Here is a 17,059-nt window from a genome sequence, read left to right on the forward strand (position 1 = left end):
ACCGTGTTGTATAATTAGAAAAAAAAATAAAAAAAAAAACCCCGCACAGCAGAAATACTTGTGGGAATGTGTCAGTTTGCTGGCTGGGGAAAACGACGGGGGGAAGTTTAGTCTGCAGCAAGGGTCGGCATCGCCAGGGGGGTCAGCATCCCCCCCGAGTCGGTCCTGCAGCACTGAGACGCTGGAGCTCGTCTCCATCGCCCAGCCACTGAAAAGCTGCCCAGGCTTTTCCCCAGCACCCAACCCGGGGTTGGGATCGCTGATGTCCTCAGAGTGGGAAAAAAAGCCTTTTTTTTGCTGGGAGAGCAGGTTTTTTCCTGCCAGATTTAGGGAGGGCTGGCCGTTGCCAGCACAATCTGTCCTCCGCCATCGGCTCGACGGCGGCTATCGCGGCCCTTGGCGCTCAGAGAGGTGATGGAGAAAAGCCCGAGCCTCTCATCCCTGCTCCACATCAGCATTTCACTTCCCATCCCCCACCTCACGCAAACGTCCCCCATTTTCCCCCGTGCAGCGCAGGGCACGGCACAGCTCTGAGCTGCCCTTCCCAGTTTATTTTCCCCACTGGGAAAGGTTTTCTGCAGGACATGTGTTATCAATTAGGTCCATTTGTTCAACCTACGTCTGGTTTTGCTTTGTCTCCTGGCAAAACATAATAATGATAATAATAATAATAATAATAATAATAATAATAATAATAATAATAATAATAATAATAATAGCAGCATCCCAACTTCGGGGAGCAGATCCACAGCCACGTCTTGACCAGAAAGAGCGGAGGCAGGAGCGCTGCCCTCACTGTCAACAGCGGCTCTCCCTGACATTAGAGGGGTAGATTCCCATTTTCATGGCGTTTTTACCGCTTCAGTTGTAAGAAAACGGAGCAGAGGTTTGGCCAAACTTTCTCCAGAAGCAGATGCCTGGAGAATTGCACAAGAAAAGGGCAAAGAAGGTGGATGGGAGGCTGAAATAATTGGAGGAACTAGATACACTTCTTCTAGCAGAGGACTTGGGTAGGAGACTTTTTCTGTAGGGTTTTTTTTTCTTCTTCTTCTTTTTTTTTTTTTCTTAATTTTTCTTTGACGCAAAACCCCACAGTGCTGAAATCAGAGAACAGGAAAACAAAACGCTAGCAGAGGGGAACAAATGCAGGGTGTAAGTAACTCATCAGAACCTGCAGCTTCGCCCTTTGCTGGTTGAGACATTCGCTGGGAGCTTGATGGGGACTCCTCTGCCATTTTCCATTCCCTGGCTGGTTTTAACCCCGTTTTAACCCCAGCAAAGCTGAGGTTTCAAACCTACAGGTTTCTTTCACATTTAGCAGAGTGGGAGGGTGTGGGTGAGGATGCATGAGTGTGCCCTGAAGGGAAAAGCAGCCAGCTCAGCCTTTTATTAGACATTAGAGAATCTAAAGAAGACAAATTCACAGTGAAGGGAATTTACTGGGTAAATACTTGGGGTTTCTGTGGTTTTTTGGTCTCTCTGGGTGATTTTTAAGGACAGCCGGTCAAAAGCATGGCTGTCACCTGGGGCTAGAAGAGCAAGGCATTGGTTTTAACTTTGATTTCTGCTCCTGAACAGATTCTGGAGGGGAAATCTACGTCTTGGGATATTGCACCGGCTGGAAATCTCCCTCTCTGTTCCTAATAAATCTGTTTTGCAGCTGAAGCCTTTGCGGCATGGGATATATTTGGGCTGAAACTGAACTTTCTTGCAGGGAGAGGCAAAGGCAGTTGATCCTTTATTTCCCTCGTCAGAGCCGGCGAGGGGGAAGGTGCTCGCTCGGGTCCATCGTGTTTGTTTCTTTGTGGCGACGAGCAGCAAAGCGAGTTTGTGTCGTCCCCCCCAAAAAGAAACACATTAAATTCAACAGGTTGCCTCGGCTGCAAAGAGAACCTCGCTTTTCCTGGACCGGCCAAAGGTGATGTGGCCGGGGCTTTGTCTGCTACACGGAGCCGATGACTCTGGAATGGCGCGTCGGGAAGGGATGGTCCTGGCTAATGGTTGTTCCAGGGTATGAGAGCACTGTTCCAGTTTAGATTAACCCATTTAACCTATATTTGGACAAAAGAACATCCTCATTTCAGGCTAAAGCAAACCAGCCTCCTGTATTTAAAGGTGATCTTTTTTTTTTTATAATCACAAATCCTGTAGCAAAAGCAAGTCAGAATAAACCTGTTTGGCTTTAAAACGTGGTTTGATTTCTTTTTTTTCTCTTCAATTAATGAGCTGAGGTTTCAAAGTGGCCGCTATCGCAATAAGACAAGAAACGCTCTGCAGCCACCAATGACAGGACACGGGCACGACCGCGGCCCTTGAGGAAGCAGGTGTAATTTTAAATACGGTTTTATTTCAGGTTTGCTATTGACGCACGAACAGCAGAGATCGATGTCTAGTATACATGGTATACACAAAGCAGCCAGTCCGATCGGCATCTCCGTCCTTTTGCTGCACGCTCGGCAAAAGAACCGCAACACAAGAAATCCCTCCCCTCCCCGTCAACAAGGGTGACGGCTTCTCCGTGGCTTGGAAACCGTCCGTTGGATGGCAAGACACAAAAGGGCAGCTCCTTGGAGCTCTGGCCCCCCCAAAAAAAAAGCACGGCAGGCTTGGCTAGGCAGGAAAACCCTCCAAAAACGGATGATACGTTCATGGGAATGGAGAGCTGGAAGGGATTTCCTAGAACATGAAATCCCGTCCCCTGCGGTGAAGAGCAACCACAACATCTGCTCCTGGCTCTGTTGAGCAGCGCAGAGACACAAAATATGAGCGGGTTCAAAAAGGCATGCCATAAAATGGGTCCACAAACGGCGTCAGGAGGAGTTTGCGGAGCTGGTGGAAAGGTCTAGCAAGGCAACCCTTGTGCTACCGCTGTCCTCTTTCTTGTGATCTCTCTCGCCTTGCCCACAGCTGGAGGCTTTTCGGAGTGGAATGAAGGTCACAAGAAGTTTCCACGCTCTACCTGCGTGGGATCAAGGTAGGCTCCAAGCTGAGACAGCACCTTCTGCCTACCCCTGATCTGTGGAGCGTCACCCCAGCTCTGCTAGAGTTCAGCTCGGGATGTCTCGGGGGGGCTTAAGAGGAAAAATAACCCGACCTGGCCCAAAGGTTGGAGGGCAGAGGGCGGTGGGATGTCTGGGCACAGCGTACCTGTCCCATGAAGCAGCCAGCACCACTTCCAGAGCGGAGTCAAGTACCAGCGGCTCACCGGGCTGCGTCTGCTCCCGTATGGCACCGCGCCGCGGTACTACAGTACAGTTGCTTGGGTTTTTTTTGGAATGACAGCTCAGATGTCGGGTTTGTAGTGATCCCTTTTAGCCCTGAAAAACTTCAGGCGGGCGCTTTACAACCTGCCCTGGACCAACGTGTAAAACCGATGCCGGCACAGCCCCATCCCAAAGCACCATAGGAAAACCTCAGCCAGGTGAAGGAGCCCGCTGGGAATAACACCGTCCCCCCTACGCAAGGTTTACATCCGTCGAGGTGGGGAGGAAGGAGGTTAAAAAAAAAAATACAGAGTAAAGCACCATAAAATCTATACTGGTCAGGTCATAAACATGAGGAGAAAACGAAAATAAAGCCACCACCTTCCAGCCTGGTCCAGCGATTCTGCTGGGGCTTCCCAGGCTGTCAAGTCATCGCCAGCGAGCCCTGGAGGCATCAGGCCCGACACACCTCATCACACCAGTGGTTGAACTTGCTGTCCTCGCGTCAGTAAATCCTTTTGGTCCTGTTTCGCAGGAGTGTTGGGGTGGTCGGGGGAGAGGGGAGGTAGGCTTGGCCCTGGGAAGACAGGGGAGGCTTCGTCTGTGCAATGTAGGGGCATCTCCCTGCCTGGACACGGATCCATCCCGGGCAGTGATCCGCTTTCTCTCCATCCCCTCCCGATTCCCGGTCTCTGCCGGTGGGTTTCCACATTGTTCAGTGGCTTCGAGGTAGATGTTCGTTCCTGCTCTGTCTCCGAGTGACCTGGTCGGTAAAATCCCTCTCTCCTGGGTGTGTGGGGTGTGCGTGCTCTGTCCCCATACCCAGGTCCCTTCTTTTTCCCAATTTTTTTTTTCCCCCCTGTTTGATATGTGCTACGGACATCTCCCCCTCTCCCAAGCCCTGGCTGCTGCTCGGCCGCATCCAGCCAGAGGAACGCCATGCCCTTCCTCGCAGACACCCCTAAACCCGCTCAGCACGGCCTCAAGGTGCAAAAATCCAGCTCCTGCGGCTTCCTCCGAAAATTGCAACTCTCCCGGGGCAGTGAGCGCCCGGCCGGGACCACGCACTTCAGCACCCGTCTCTTGAAACCCCGACCACAGGTCTTGGAGCAGGAAGACCAAGGTCCGGCTTCCCACACTGGGCAGGGTTCCCCGCAGAGCCGGACGTCGGCTGGTCGCTGCGCTGCATCGCACTCGGCGGCCGGCTGGCCATAGGAATCGCGACAAGCCACCGAACGCTTCTGCAACCCATCGCCGCAGGTGACGGAGCAGGCCTCCCAGCCGCCCGCTGCCCACTTGTAGGAGGGACGCTTGTAGCTGGGTCTCCCACCATCCAAGCGGTTGGACAGGCTGAGGACGCTGTTGTTGAGGTCCGGCGGGGTCTTGCCCTCCTTCTTGTAGGAGGACTTGTCCTCCTTGCTCTCCTTGGGGAGGTAGAAAGAGTAACGTACCCGAGGAGGGGTCATCTTCCCCACGGAGAGCACCTCCAAAGTCAAGGGTTCTTGGATGGGCTTGAAGGCCTGGAGGGTCTCAACGGCGGTGCCAGTGCCGCTGTAGCGCAGGACGCTGCCTTTCACCATCAAGTCCCTCTCCACGGCAGAGACGATGAAGTGGCCGTTCAGCAGGTACTTGCCCTGTCCGTTCTTCAGCGCCAGGTAGTTGTCATCACTGATCAGCCCTTTGTAGCCCCGCTGCCTGATGTCGATGTTGGAGGCGCCCGCGGGGATGACCACCACGAAATTGTAGCCATGCCTGGAAGAGAAGAGCAGGCCATCAGGCAGGGGAACATCCCACTGTGACTTGGCCTCAGCCCGAAGCTCTGCAGCTACAGCCCTGAGATCTTCCCACCACCACAGTTATCTCCTCCTTCCTGAGAAGATCATCTTGAATCTCCTCCCTGCGCTGAGTTTCATCTAGGCTGAGGTCACACAGACAGGAGATGTTTCAGCTCTTCTAGCTCAACACTACAGAGGTACCGGAGGTAACTCCATCAGCAGAAGTTGATGGCACGTTAAATGTGTCCTGCTTCCCCTTCAGAGTCAGCCCAGCTCTCCACACAGTGATATTCACTAGCACCAGGGGAGTTTGCTCAGGATGGACCTGGACACTGTCACCACCTCCACAACCTTCCTGCATCCACCCCAAAAAGCAGAGCTGGGAGATGGGGAAGCATGGTCCCCTAACACTCACATGGGTTTGGTGAACAAGCCTGAGACCTTCTTGCAGCTCTTGTTGTCTCCTCCGCACACGCTGCACTTGTCAAACTTCTTCTTGGAACCCAGCTTCCCATCGCAGCCCGCTTTGATGCATTTGCCCTGGACGCAGACCGAGGTGGAGTCTGGGGAGCAAGGGGTGCCATCCACCACCTGCACGAGGGTGAGAAAAAACAGATGCTGCATTTCCCTGTGCCACCCCGCAAACCTCCCCCAGCTGCAGCCATCCAACCTGGACCCATCCAACAAGTCCTGAGGAGATGCTAGCAGGCACTGTGTCACCCTTTGCTCGTGCTCTGCTTCACAGTCAGGATTTTTAGGGTCTCTAGGAAGAAATTGATGGGTCTACATCCCATTTCTGCTGCCTCTGCCTAATGTTCTGCCCTTTCCATTGCATCAGGCTGCACTGGGGAGACAGCTAACACCGCCCTTTGCATCCTTTCCCCAGCGCCGTAATTACCATCCTCTATTTCAGGACTAACGGGCGTATCCCAGAGGTACCCTTACAAACCCAGAGGAAGACCCTCCACAGATCAACTCCAGCCCTGAAATAAATAACTGGACACATACGGGCTGATTCATCCCAGCCTGGTGGGTTCCCCTCCTCTACAACCTCATCGAACACCATCTGTCCACCCGAGAAGGAAGATTCATTCATTTCGCCCAGAGAGGTGGTGGATGCCCCATCCCTGGAAATGTTCCAGGCCAGGTTGGCCGGGGCTCTGAGCAACCTGATCTGGTTGGAGATGTCCCTGCTCCTGGCAGGGGGATTGGACTGGACGGCCTTTGAAGGTCCCTTCCAACCCAAACCATTCTATGAATCTATGATTTCCAGGCATGCTGGAGTCACCCTACAGCCCAGATGCTGACCCCAAGGGTCCCTCACCAACCTTGGGTGCCAGAACGTAGAAGTAACCGGTGCCGTTAGCCCGGCAGATGAGCTTGCATTTATCCCGGGGTGAGACACCAGAATATTTGGGGACCCAGGAGACGGAGGCGGTGAGGCGGTTGGTGCTGTGGCTGTAGCCATTGAAAGCCTCACACTGCTCCTCGCGGAAGCTCTTCCCTGGTACTGGAAAAAAAAAAAAAATAGGGATGTGCATGGGATTGGGGACCACGCTGGACCTCTGGCACTGGTATTACGGGGTTGTTAGAGGTCATGCACACAACCACAAGCAAGGTGAGCTCCAGCCCCTTACCTGCAGCAGGGCAGGGGTCCAGGTTGCAGGAGCGGTACTTGACGCGGACGCCCTCGCAGTAGGAGCCTCCATTGGCGGGCACCGGGTCGGCACACTCCCGCTTGGCCAGCTGCACCCCGCCGCCGCAGGTCCGCGAGCACTGCCCGTAGGGTGCCCACTTGGCCCAGCCGCCGTCCACCTGCGGGGTGAGGATAAGATGCTGCATCCCCTTCGCTGCCGGCTCCATCCCGAGCCAGGACTCGGAGCCACCAAAACCTCTACCAGCTGCCCCAAAACCTGCCCGGGGCTGGATGGAGGGGAGCAGCGTCATCCCCTCCTTGAGAAATACCCAACACCCAAGGGACCTCCATCTCTTGTCACGTCACCGGACCCCAGTACCCTCATGGCGACCCCATGGGATGTTTTTTTGGGCCTCACAGAACTCACCTTGTACTTACTGACGTTATGCCTCTCAACGCAGGCACCCTTCAGGCAGAAACGCCCCTCGCCGCAGCCGGTGCCGTCGGCCCAGGGGAAGTGGCGGGTCTGGCAGACGATCTGCCCGCGGGCTTTGCCGGTGCACCACAGCTTGGCGCAGTACTGCATGTAGGGGCAGGGCTTGGAGCCCACGCCGAAGGCCAGCTCACACTGCTGGTTCAGGTTGTAGCTCGTCCCTGGCAGGTCTTCGGGAAGCGGGATGGGTTTGGAGGGCTGGTCCAGCAAGCAGTCTCCTGCGGGAGCGGGCATGGAGGGGTTGGAGGGATCAGAGCGGGGATGGAGAGCATCGCCAAGGGATGGCAGCCAGTAATTTGGCCAAGGCTAACCCACTGCCAGCGAGGCCGGGTGCTAACCCAGGGATGCCCTAGGGTCAGCTGCATCCCGGATCCCAGTGACTTCATCTCTTGGCGATGCTGGGTAGAGCCACGCCGGCAAGATGTTACTGCTGGGGACACCTCTGCAGGTCGGCAACAGTGCCAAACTCCGTTTCCTCCTTTGTTTGCAGAGGAGGGAAAAGAGTTGTCCTACCCATCAGTTCTCCCAGTAACCAGCCCCAGGGATGGATCCCACTCTGACGGGGCAGGGGTGAAGGGGTGGAGGAGGGCTCACCGTGGCCACTGTCGAGGAAATCGGTGATGATGGCAGCGCTGCAGGCTGACCAGGGGTTGGCACGGTCAATCTGGATGAGGGTGGGGGACATCATGTGGTTGGTCTTCAGCCGGCCGAAGACCTCCTCGCAGGCCTTCACGTTGTCATGGGGCATGTTGAAGACATGGCCTGGAGGGGGGAGGCGGGGGGGCAACATGAATAACACCTCAGATGGGGGCCCTCCTCAGCTTCTTGAAATGAGGGAAACCGAGGCACGGAGTGGGGCAGACCCTGTGTAGAGCCCAGGAGACACCCAGGGGTGAACAATGCTCATGCAGACCCTGGCTCCTGGCCTTCCTCCCAAGACCAAGAGGAGAGCGGAGGGGGGAGCCTTACCCAGCTCATGGGCGGTGGTGAAAGCCGAGGGCAGCCCATCGTCCTCGATGACGGAGCAGCTGCGCTTGGGGTCGCACATGGTGCCCACGTCCGCCATCCCCAGCGTGTCGCAGGTGGTGGCACCACACAGGTCCTGCCGGGCACGGAGGCAAGGGGTTAGGCCCAGGGCTGACGCGGGCGTTGCGGCTCCCCCATCCCCACCCCGTCCCCGGTACCGCACGGAGAGCCGATCCTGGGCTGCTCCCAAAGGGATGGGGACCGCAGCAGGCGGCAGAGGCAGGAAACCTCACCCAGACCCGGTTGCAAGGATGTGTTTGTGCTTTGTGCTGGCACCGGGGATGCTTTTAGCGCGGAGCATCCTCCAGCAACACCTTTTCCCACCCGGATGGCTCCTCCAACCGGGATGCAGCCAGTTTCAGCTCGGAGAAGTCAGCCTGGCTCCTTTCTTCAGCTCAAGGACCAGACCCAGGTGAGAAGGCACCTGGCCTCCAGCTCACAGCAGAGCCATTTCTCAACCTCATTTCTCAACTTCTTCCTCAGAACGAGAAGCCCCTGGATGGTGTCCACAGGTTACCAAAGCTCCCATCTCTCCCTCGAGAAGAAACGGAGCCCGGCTGATGGAAAGACGAACCAGCCTGGCCTTCCACCCACAACACAAGGGCTGCCAGACCCCATGTAGACGCAGAGGACAGCAAAGGTCCTGTCCTAGGTAGATCTGCCCTTCTTTGGGATCCAAAGGACCTCGTGCAAATTAAAAAAAAAAAAAAAAATCCCTGTTTGAAGAGGCACCGCCACTGCAGCCTGGCAATAGCCTTGTCCTCAGATGTCCCCTGCCACTGCTGGCATCTCGCAGTGGCTCGGAAGGGCTGGAGCATCGTCCCCATCCCTCAGCGTCCGGCTGGGGAGACCACGCAGAGGACAGGGAGCAGCTTTCCCCAGGAAAAGGCAACGTAAGGGACTCGCTGGGCGCTCCCCCGCTATAAATAAGTGTGATTCACCCTGGGTTGCTCAAAATCTCGCCTGAAGTGCGGCTCGGCCAACGTTTCCAGTGAAGTTTCCAAGCATTCCCGCGCAGGCAGGTTCAGCCATGGGTGAGTGACAGTCCCGACGACTCCAGAGAGCACTGGCCAGGGCTTGGGATGGCTTGAACAGGAGACCCATGGCTATGAAGTCCAGAGGTGCAGACAAAACGGTGATCTTCAGATCACTCAAACCCCCTTGCCTGTGCGCTCCCCTGTCCCAGCGCTGGGGGTTTGGGGGTGCAAGGATTTAGGGGGACACACACAGCATCACGGGGAAGAGGCGGCAGCTCGCCACCCTTCAAAGAGTTGCCACTTCCTCGCTGCGGCCGTGGCGAGCCGCTGGCTCCCGGCCTCACACCTGCACTGACACACTGACCCACTTCTTGTGGGAATACATGGATGAGCGGATCTTAACGGGATTTTTCCCTTCGCGCCAAGCGCTCTCCCTACCACGGAGGCTTCCCACGCGCATCCAAACCCCAAAAAGGCGAGCCTTGAGCCACGAAGCGTTGGATTCCAAATTCCCCGCGGCCTCTGCCACCCGCGAGGCTGCAGCCGGACGTCCCTCTGTTCCCGAGGGCCAGGAGCGCGGCTGAAGGCTGGATGCGCGGTGGGACCCTCCAGCGAGGGGGTGGGAAGGACGAAGGTCCCACGGCCACTGGATCAGCAGGGACGCAGCTCCCCAAAGGCAAATCCGCCATCCAGCGGGAAGAACGTCAGCAGGGAGCGGAGCCGAGCGGGAGAGGAGCAGCCCCATCCATCAGCAACTCGTTGACAGGACTGGAAACTGCCTATCAAGCGGGCTCAGGATGAAATTTAAGTCGGGGGCTTATGTAACGGCTTTTTTGGCAGGGAGATAAGTGCCGAGGTGTCAGGGGACCACAGATGGATGCACTCAAGGAAGGCAGATGTCTCCTCGACCGTGCGCCTTTGCACCGAGCTTGCCTTGGGATTTCAGGAATGGATGGTTTAGCAACGCGTTAAAAAATGCAGCCCGGCCCGTGATCCGCGGCTTTCGAAGGGCTGGGACCGAATCCATCCCACGTGCAGCTCCGGTGACCTCAGCGGGTTTCCACCAGAGATGGAGCTGGCAGGGGTGTCGGTGCGCGTCCTCCTCTCCGCAGCCGCCCTGAGCCGGCAGGAGCTGCTCCGAGCAGGCTGGAGTACAACCCTGCCTGCGTGCTCCGGCCAGATTTACAGCGGGATGGAGGACACGGTCCTGGACAGGGTGCGGGGAACGGGGAGAACACGTCCTCCACAGCATCGTTCCTGTTCTGGGCTGACCCCCAGATTGGGACAGCTGAACCGAGCTGGATGCTATATGCTTCCCACCCAGGCGTGCTTGACCTGGAAAGATTTTTTTTTCGGGAATGGTCTCCCTGTTCCCTCCTGGCTGTACCTCCGGCGCTTTTCTTCCAGCCCTGAACCGGGTCCACGCATCGCAGCCAGCACGCGGAGGAGAGCTCCAGGTTCTCAGGAGGTCCATGAGTCAGAGGAAGCGGGGAGAGGTTTGAGTTTTGTTTTCTTTTTTTTAATTTTCTTTTCTTTTTTTTTTCTTGGCAGGTGGCACGGAGAGCTGTTCCCAGACGGGGAGGGGGAAGCGGGGCCGCGCTCCTCCTCTTCTGGGCTCAGACCCCACATTTTAGGGTGGTGGCTGCCGAGGCAGGGGATGGAGCAGCAGATTTCTGCCTGTGGGGACAACCCAGCCTCGCTCACCCCCTGGCAGGGCTTTCTCCAGGTTGCTGGCCAAAATTTGACGAGAGGACACCAAGAGATGGCTCAAGAGGGCTTGCCCCCCGCCCTGCCCTGGCACCTGAGGGTGGAGGGTCCCGTGGGAAAGGGGGATCGGGCACCAGTGCCACCTCCTCCGGCGTGCAGGAGGCCTCATAGCAGCATAGGGCTCCTTGAATTTGGGAATTTGGGTCATACCACCCTACCCACCCCTCCACCCTCCTCGCACCCACCTGCTTGGTGAAGAGGATGGCGGTGTCCCAGTATTCAGGGTGCTTGTCGCTGACCTTGTTCCACTTCTTCTGCCAGGCGCAGAAGTTGCGGAGGGTGAGGGCGGCGTTGCCAGTGACCTTGGGCCCTTTGTCATCCTGGCCGATGAGGAGGAATTTGACGACAGAGATCTGGATGGGGTTCTGGATGCTGGGGTGCTTGTAGAGGCGGGCGGCCGTGGCCATCAGGGTGAGGAGGTAGTGCTGGAGGTCATCCCCGTGGAACTTCACCATCGACTCGTCCGCCACCACCAAGGTCTCCACGTAACGAGGGACGGAGGCAAAACGCTTGGCTCGACCCCTTTTCCCCCTTCCCCTCCCTCGGTATTTTTCCAAAGCCTGTAGCACCCCGGGGGTCAGCCCGGAACCTACGGCACAGCGGGATGCTCCGGCCTCGATGGGGCGGCCGGGGTTGCGGCGTGTGAGTCGGTGGGCTCCCTCGGCCGCCCCCCCGACCAAAGGGCTGATGATGTATTCGGCTCCCCGGTAACCGAAAGCCCCCCGTAGCCCCCCGCAAAGGCTGAGAGCGGCGAAAGATTCCCGGTCGGTGTTGACGTCCCCCGAATAAAAGCAGTGGCGGAGGCTGGGGAGGGGGGGAGACGAGACCCCCAAGTAGCGGACGGCGAAGGAGGGGGCGACGAAGTGGGCGTCGGGGGAGAGGTGGAGGTAAAAATCCTCCCCGAAAGCCGAAAGCTGGAAAACCACCGCCTGCCCTCCCCGAGGGGGTTCGGCGGGACCCCTCCTGAAATAAGGGCGCCCGTTGATGTCGGGGTCCAGGCGGAGCGGGGTCACCACTTCGCTCTCCTCCGAGGGAGCCCCCGACGGCAGCCCCGGCCCCGGGGCCAGCAGCAGCAGCAGCGGCAGCAGCATCGTCCCGGCGGGCTCAGGCCGGCGGCATCGGGGTTTTTTTTTGGGGGGGGGAAGGGGGGGGAGAAAGCAGGACCCGGCCCCCCCCTTCCTCCCTCCCTCCTCCTCCTCCTTTTCCCAAAACTCGGTGGAGGCTGGAGGAGGGGGGGGAGCGGAGCGGCCGTGCGAGCCGCCGGTACCTGACTTGTGGGGCTCATGGGGTTTATATAGGGCGGGATCGGGGGGGGGGGGTGTGGAAGTAAAGGAGGGGGGGAGCGGGGCGGAGCGGGGCCGGGAGAAGCCGCGCTCCGCCCGGGGCTGCCGCCGCCTCCCCGGGGCGGGGCGGGATGCGGGATGCGGGAGGGGGTACCGGCTGGGGGTGGGGGGACGACACCCCCTCTCCACTCGTGTTTTTGCAGACCCCGCACCCCCCCGCCGGCCGGGGTCCCTCCGATGGGTCCTGCTGTAAAGCCAAGAGTCCATGCTCCACTAGTGGGGGGGGGGGTAAATCCCCCAAAATCGGGGTGCTGGTGGAGGGGCGCAGGGGGTCTCTGTCGGATTTCTTCGGGAGCACAGAAATCTGGTTTTTCGCATCCCAGGTGATTCCGGCCCGCGTCTCCCCACCCTGCCCACCCCACGCACCCAGTGAAGCACCCCGCCATCTCCTGTGCCCCCCCCAAACTCAGGGGTACCCTGCTGCTCCCCTCCCCAGGGGACTAGCTTTTGGGGCATCCCTCGCTCCCACACCCCATCCCAGCAAATCCAACCCAAGGGGTGAAGGTGGGGGGATTCCCACTTTTAGGGAGCGTTAAAACCCATGACATCCCCTCCTCCGAGACCCCTGGACGCGCCTTATGGAGTATACGGGAATTTCCCCCTGGACATATCAGCAACGCTCCCAAGCTGCCAGCTGGCACCCATGTCCTCACAGCCCTGGATTTCCAGCTCTCCGGGTGGGTTTAATGGTGAAATTAAGGCCTTCTCACAGACCGGCTTGGTTTTGATGGGGGTTCAAGGCTTGACAAAGGCTGCAAGCACAGCTTAAAAAAAAAAATAAATAAAAAATTGGGTGCATATGAAATATAAGCCAAGGCTGTGGTTTGCTCGGTCGTGTGCCTTGGCACTGAACTCACGACCCGGAATAATCATCTGACGGCGCCGGGCTCGGTGAAACAGGGTCTGTGCCTCCTGGCCAAAGGGCAGCGCGGCTGGGGACGTGGGGCGGCACAGGGAGTGGAGGTGCGAGGGAAACGGCCACCACCTTGACCGTCTTAGGGGAGCCGGGAGGGAACTTCTCCTTCCTGTGTTATTTTTGAAGCCACGACGGGTTCCTGAAGCAGGGCAGGGAGGCTTGGGGTGCCTGCAGCCAAGAAGCAGCCTCGAGGTCATCAAGCCAGGGTTGGTTGCCGGGTTTCAGCCAGACCCGCTCCGTCCCGTCACGTTGATGGTGTGCCAGCATCTTTGGGGTTGAGGTGAAGGGATGTCCTCTCTCTCTCGGTGCATCTTAATTTCATTTTTCCTCTAGCCCACGGACATGATGCGGTTTTCCCAGTCTCTGTTGCTAGAGAGGACCCAGACAAAGCCCTTAGCTATGGATAACAAGGTGTATTAAACTCCAGAAGATAAATCCGGCTCCTGCTTTCATTTTTGCCTGGAAACCACTCTAAAACCTGTCTCACCCAGGTCTGGTCTTGAAATATCAGCACGAGCTGGTCTGCAGCGTAGACTCCTTCTCCCCCATCTTCCTCCTGCTTCTATCCAAGCACCTCTGGGAAGCGATGACAAGTTATTTTCTTTCTTTTTTTTTTTCATCATCCTTGCGATGCCAGCGGTGTGAAGCTAGAAGCAAAAGAAGAGGAAAAAAAAAAATAAAAACCAAACCCAAACCTCACGTATCTCCTAGATGTTCCAGATCACAAAAAAAAAAAAAAAAACTTTTAAATAGAGGATCTGCGAGCTCCAGGCCAAAGATAGAGTGGAAAGGTTGTTGGCAGGGAGAAGTTGGCGTTGCAAGCCGTTCGCTTGCCTTCGGCCGAAAAGGTTGGCAGATTGGGGAGGCCTGGGCTCTCACCCAAAAGTTCAGGCTGTGCTCTCCCAGATCCCCCACCACATGGGCAGGAAGGAGGATCCTCTCCGGGGACCTGAGATGAGTCAAAGCCAGTCTTCAGGCGGCTTTCCAGGAAAGAAAAGCTTGGAGAAAAAAAAAAAAGTCAGGCTGGCTCTAGGTAGGGTCATTGAGGGAGAGATAGGCAAGAAACCTGAGCACGTGAGGGTCTTTGTAATCTAAAACCTAAATTCTTGGTCCAGGAAGATGCCGAATTTATTTACATTTGAGCTGGGTGGGGTGCTAGCGACTGGAGATGGGCAGGGTGCTCTGCCCTGGGTATCCTTTGCGGTTCTGTGCAACAGGGATGTCAGCAGCGCTTTGCTGAGGAGAGGATCCATGCTTTCACCCTCTGCAAGCACACATCTGCGTGCAACACAACAAAAATCGGGTCAGCCCGCTGCCCCCGTGCATGGGCAGCGCCAGGGAAGGACGTCTGGGCCTTGCTCCCGGAGCTGGAGCATCTCTGCTGCCTGCTCGCATGGTCCAGACACAGAACGTCGCTGCTGGCATCTGGCAGGGCTTCCATGTGGGAATAGGGGGTCTGGGGTTTTTTTTTTGCCTGGTTTCCAGCCAGTATTGCAGGTCCTGATAGTTCCTATACCTAGAACGCATCCAAAATTTCCCCCTCTGTTCACCCCCCCTTGGTATTTAATGCTTTCTCTTGTTTAAATGAAGACAGAAGCCTTTTTTTTTTTTCAAGATGCTCTCAAACAGTAAGTGGAAATTTAGAAGAGACAGAGGACAGCCGCACGTATTCCCCAAAACCAGTATCACATGTTTATAAACGTTTTCAGCCTGGAGATTTGTGACCCAGGACTGCATGGCTCTGTACCACACCCACCCATGTGAGACAGGATCCGTTCTTAATTAATTAACGCTCTGGTGTGTTAGAAATAGATAAACCAAAGACGCCAGGCTTGTGGAAGGCCTGGGAAGGCCTGAGGGGTTGTCAAAATGGGAACAAAGCCCAGGGTGATGGAGATTCATGAGCCAGCGGCAGAGGATGCTCATCAATCGAGGCAACACCTTACCAAGTTCATTAATTTTAATCAGCCCAAAAACCACGTGAGAGCGGGATGGGAAGGAGTGAGGGTTTATACGTGAGGTTAGGGTTTTTTTTCCCTAGAGTTTTTTCATTTTTTCCCTAGAGCTTTTTTAACTCGCCGTAGTTTATGCTGGGAAGCAGAGAAGCCGCTCCCCAGGGAGCAAGAGCCTGGGAGGAGGATGCCGAGCTGGAGGCAGGATTTAGCCCTTTGATTTTGGAAAACCATGAACCTGCTCCCCTTGCAACCACACCTGCAAGGCAACCGGACCTCCAAAAACCAGCCTGAAGCAAGGTTGCCCTCTGGTGACATTGTCTTGCTCTGCAGATGAAGGTATGGCATGTAGTTAGAATTATAGACTCATAGAATAGTTAATTGAATGCAACGGATTGCATTACAAATCAAAACGCAATTAAAAGCAGAGAGTAAATACTGGAGCACCTTGAGATGGTTTGGAAATCCGAGCTGGAATCCTTTCAAATCAAATCACAACTGTGGCCCTTAGCTCACCTGGCATCTACGGCACTGAGAATTTTCGGAGTCGGCAGCATCACCGGCTGTTAACACAGACCCAGCCCGGCTGCCCCTGCCCTTTCCTAAATCCTAAAAAAAAAGCCCCAAACAAACTGATTTCACCTTGCTTAAGGGGCCCCACAGGAATTACGATTTCCCCAGCATCACTCTTACAGCCGCCGAGCCGCCCGCGCCGTTGGCAAACGATCCCGGGGATCCTGCTTTTCCGGGAGGGATTTCATCCCACCTGCCTGTTTTAAAAGGCAAACGAAGGGAATGGCTCCTTTTGCCATCGGGTGGGTTTTGGGCCGGCTGCGGGACCCCTTCACTATTCCACTGCTGCGGGATCTGTTGCTTGACCGGGATGGATTTAGGGTTTCCCGTCCCGCTGTATAAGGCGGCACTGACATCTAGTGGAAATATTTTGGGAGATTATAGCTGCTTAGGAGATATTTCAGCTGGGAGATCGCTCAGAAATGGCAAATGCAAGGTGGGCCTCATCCTGGCAGCCAAAAAAAAAAAAAAAAAAGGGAGATGGGCGCTGGGAGCACAGGGCTCAGCTCTGCGGGAAGAACCCCAAAAAGTCTCGAGGTGCCTCGTCCTTTGCTGGGAGGAGGTGCAGAGAGGTGAGGTTTTGCCATCTCCCTTCCAGCCGGTTCTTAATGAGCCCGGTGAGGCTCCTATGGGAGCAAGGGCAAGGGCGAGCCACTAATGCAGACCTGTCTGTTTGCCGTAGAGGTAGGGATGTGGCTTTTCAGCTGAGACAATAATAGAGAGGCAGATGTAAATACATCCTCCGTCAAGGGAGAGCGGCCAGTAACCCCGCGCTCCGGTCCTTGGCCGCGGCCAGAGTCTGGTTTCCCAGGAATCCCAGGTGCCACATGCTGCTTTAGCCTTCTGGATCTTTTTAGGACTAGGCTATGGGGGAAAAAAAAAAAAAAAAAAGAAAAAAAGAAAAAGAAAAAAAAAAGCACAGCATAGAGGAGCTGGTCCTTGGGCTTGGATCCTTGGTCCTTGGATCCAGAGCCTGGTGAGAGGAGCACAAGCCCAGTCCTGAGCACCTGACAGGTTTAGAAAATCAGGATATGGAGCAGGACAGGACCCACCACCCCTGGACCGTGGCGAGGACACCCTGGGATATCTCAGTGCCGCACAAAGGGCGCTCCAGAGGCCAGGAATCTCACGAACTAGCGGGAAAGGAGGGCTGAAGAGGAAAGAAGGAGCAATAGATAAGGAGTGATTTCCCTTTCTCCATCGCAGCCAGAGCCAGCGTCTTCCCATTCGGATCCCGGTGTTTGCCGCCACTCGGTGCATGACAGCAGCTACCTGGTTTTACATCCCGAGACTTTCGTATTCCCGTAGGATTTTTCACAGGGAGAAAAAACTTGCTGTGAAAGGGGGAGAGCTGGCTGCATTGTTTTATTCTCCTAGGTATTTGGTATTTTCCGCAAG

General features: G+C 56.2%; 1 protein-coding gene across 1 annotated transcript; it reads right to left on the minus strand.

Annotated features, from left to right (window-relative positions):
* Window positions 1-2,327: 2,327 nt before the first annotated feature.
* Window positions 2,328-12,118, minus strand: ADAMTS15 (ADAM metallopeptidase with thrombospondin type 1 motif 15). Its single transcript, XM_086766115.1, has 8 exons — window positions 11,063-12,118; window positions 8,077-8,209; window positions 7,702-7,869; window positions 7,042-7,325; window positions 6,616-6,793; window positions 6,307-6,488; window positions 5,394-5,569; window positions 2,328-4,955 (listed from the first exon to the last, which is right to left on the minus strand). Exons 1-8 carry the CDS (start codon window positions 11,966-11,968, stop codon window positions 4,175-4,177), a joined length of 2,808 nt encoding a protein of 935 aa, XP_086622241.1. The 5' UTR covers window positions 11,969-12,118; the 3' UTR covers window positions 2,328-4,174.
* Window positions 12,119-17,059: the final 4,941 nt, after the last annotated feature.

Source organism: Chlamydotis macqueenii, chromosome 24 (assembly GCF_036417535.1).
Source record: "Chlamydotis macqueenii isolate bChlMac1 chromosome 24, bChlMac1.mat, whole genome shotgun sequence".
NCBI classification, from domain to species: Eukaryota; Metazoa; Chordata; class Aves; order Otidiformes; family Otididae; genus Chlamydotis; species Chlamydotis macqueenii.

What these genes read in the sequence shown, in the direction of transcription:
- ADAMTS15 (XM_086766115.1), bottom strand. Translation starts at nt 11,968, where the DNA reads ATGCTGCTGCCGCTGCTGCTGCTGCTGGCCCCGGGGCCGGGGCTGCCG. An exon ending in TCTACGTTCTGGCACCCAAG is followed by an intron (nt 5,570 to 6,306) that starts GTTGGTGAGGGA and finishes ACCCTCGTGCAG; the next exon opens with GTGGTGGATGGCACCCCTTG. An exon ending in GGCTTGTTCACCAAACCCAT is followed by an intron (nt 4,956 to 5,393) that starts GTGAGTGTTAGG and finishes CTTCTCTTCCAG; the next exon opens with GCATGGCTACAATTTCGTGG.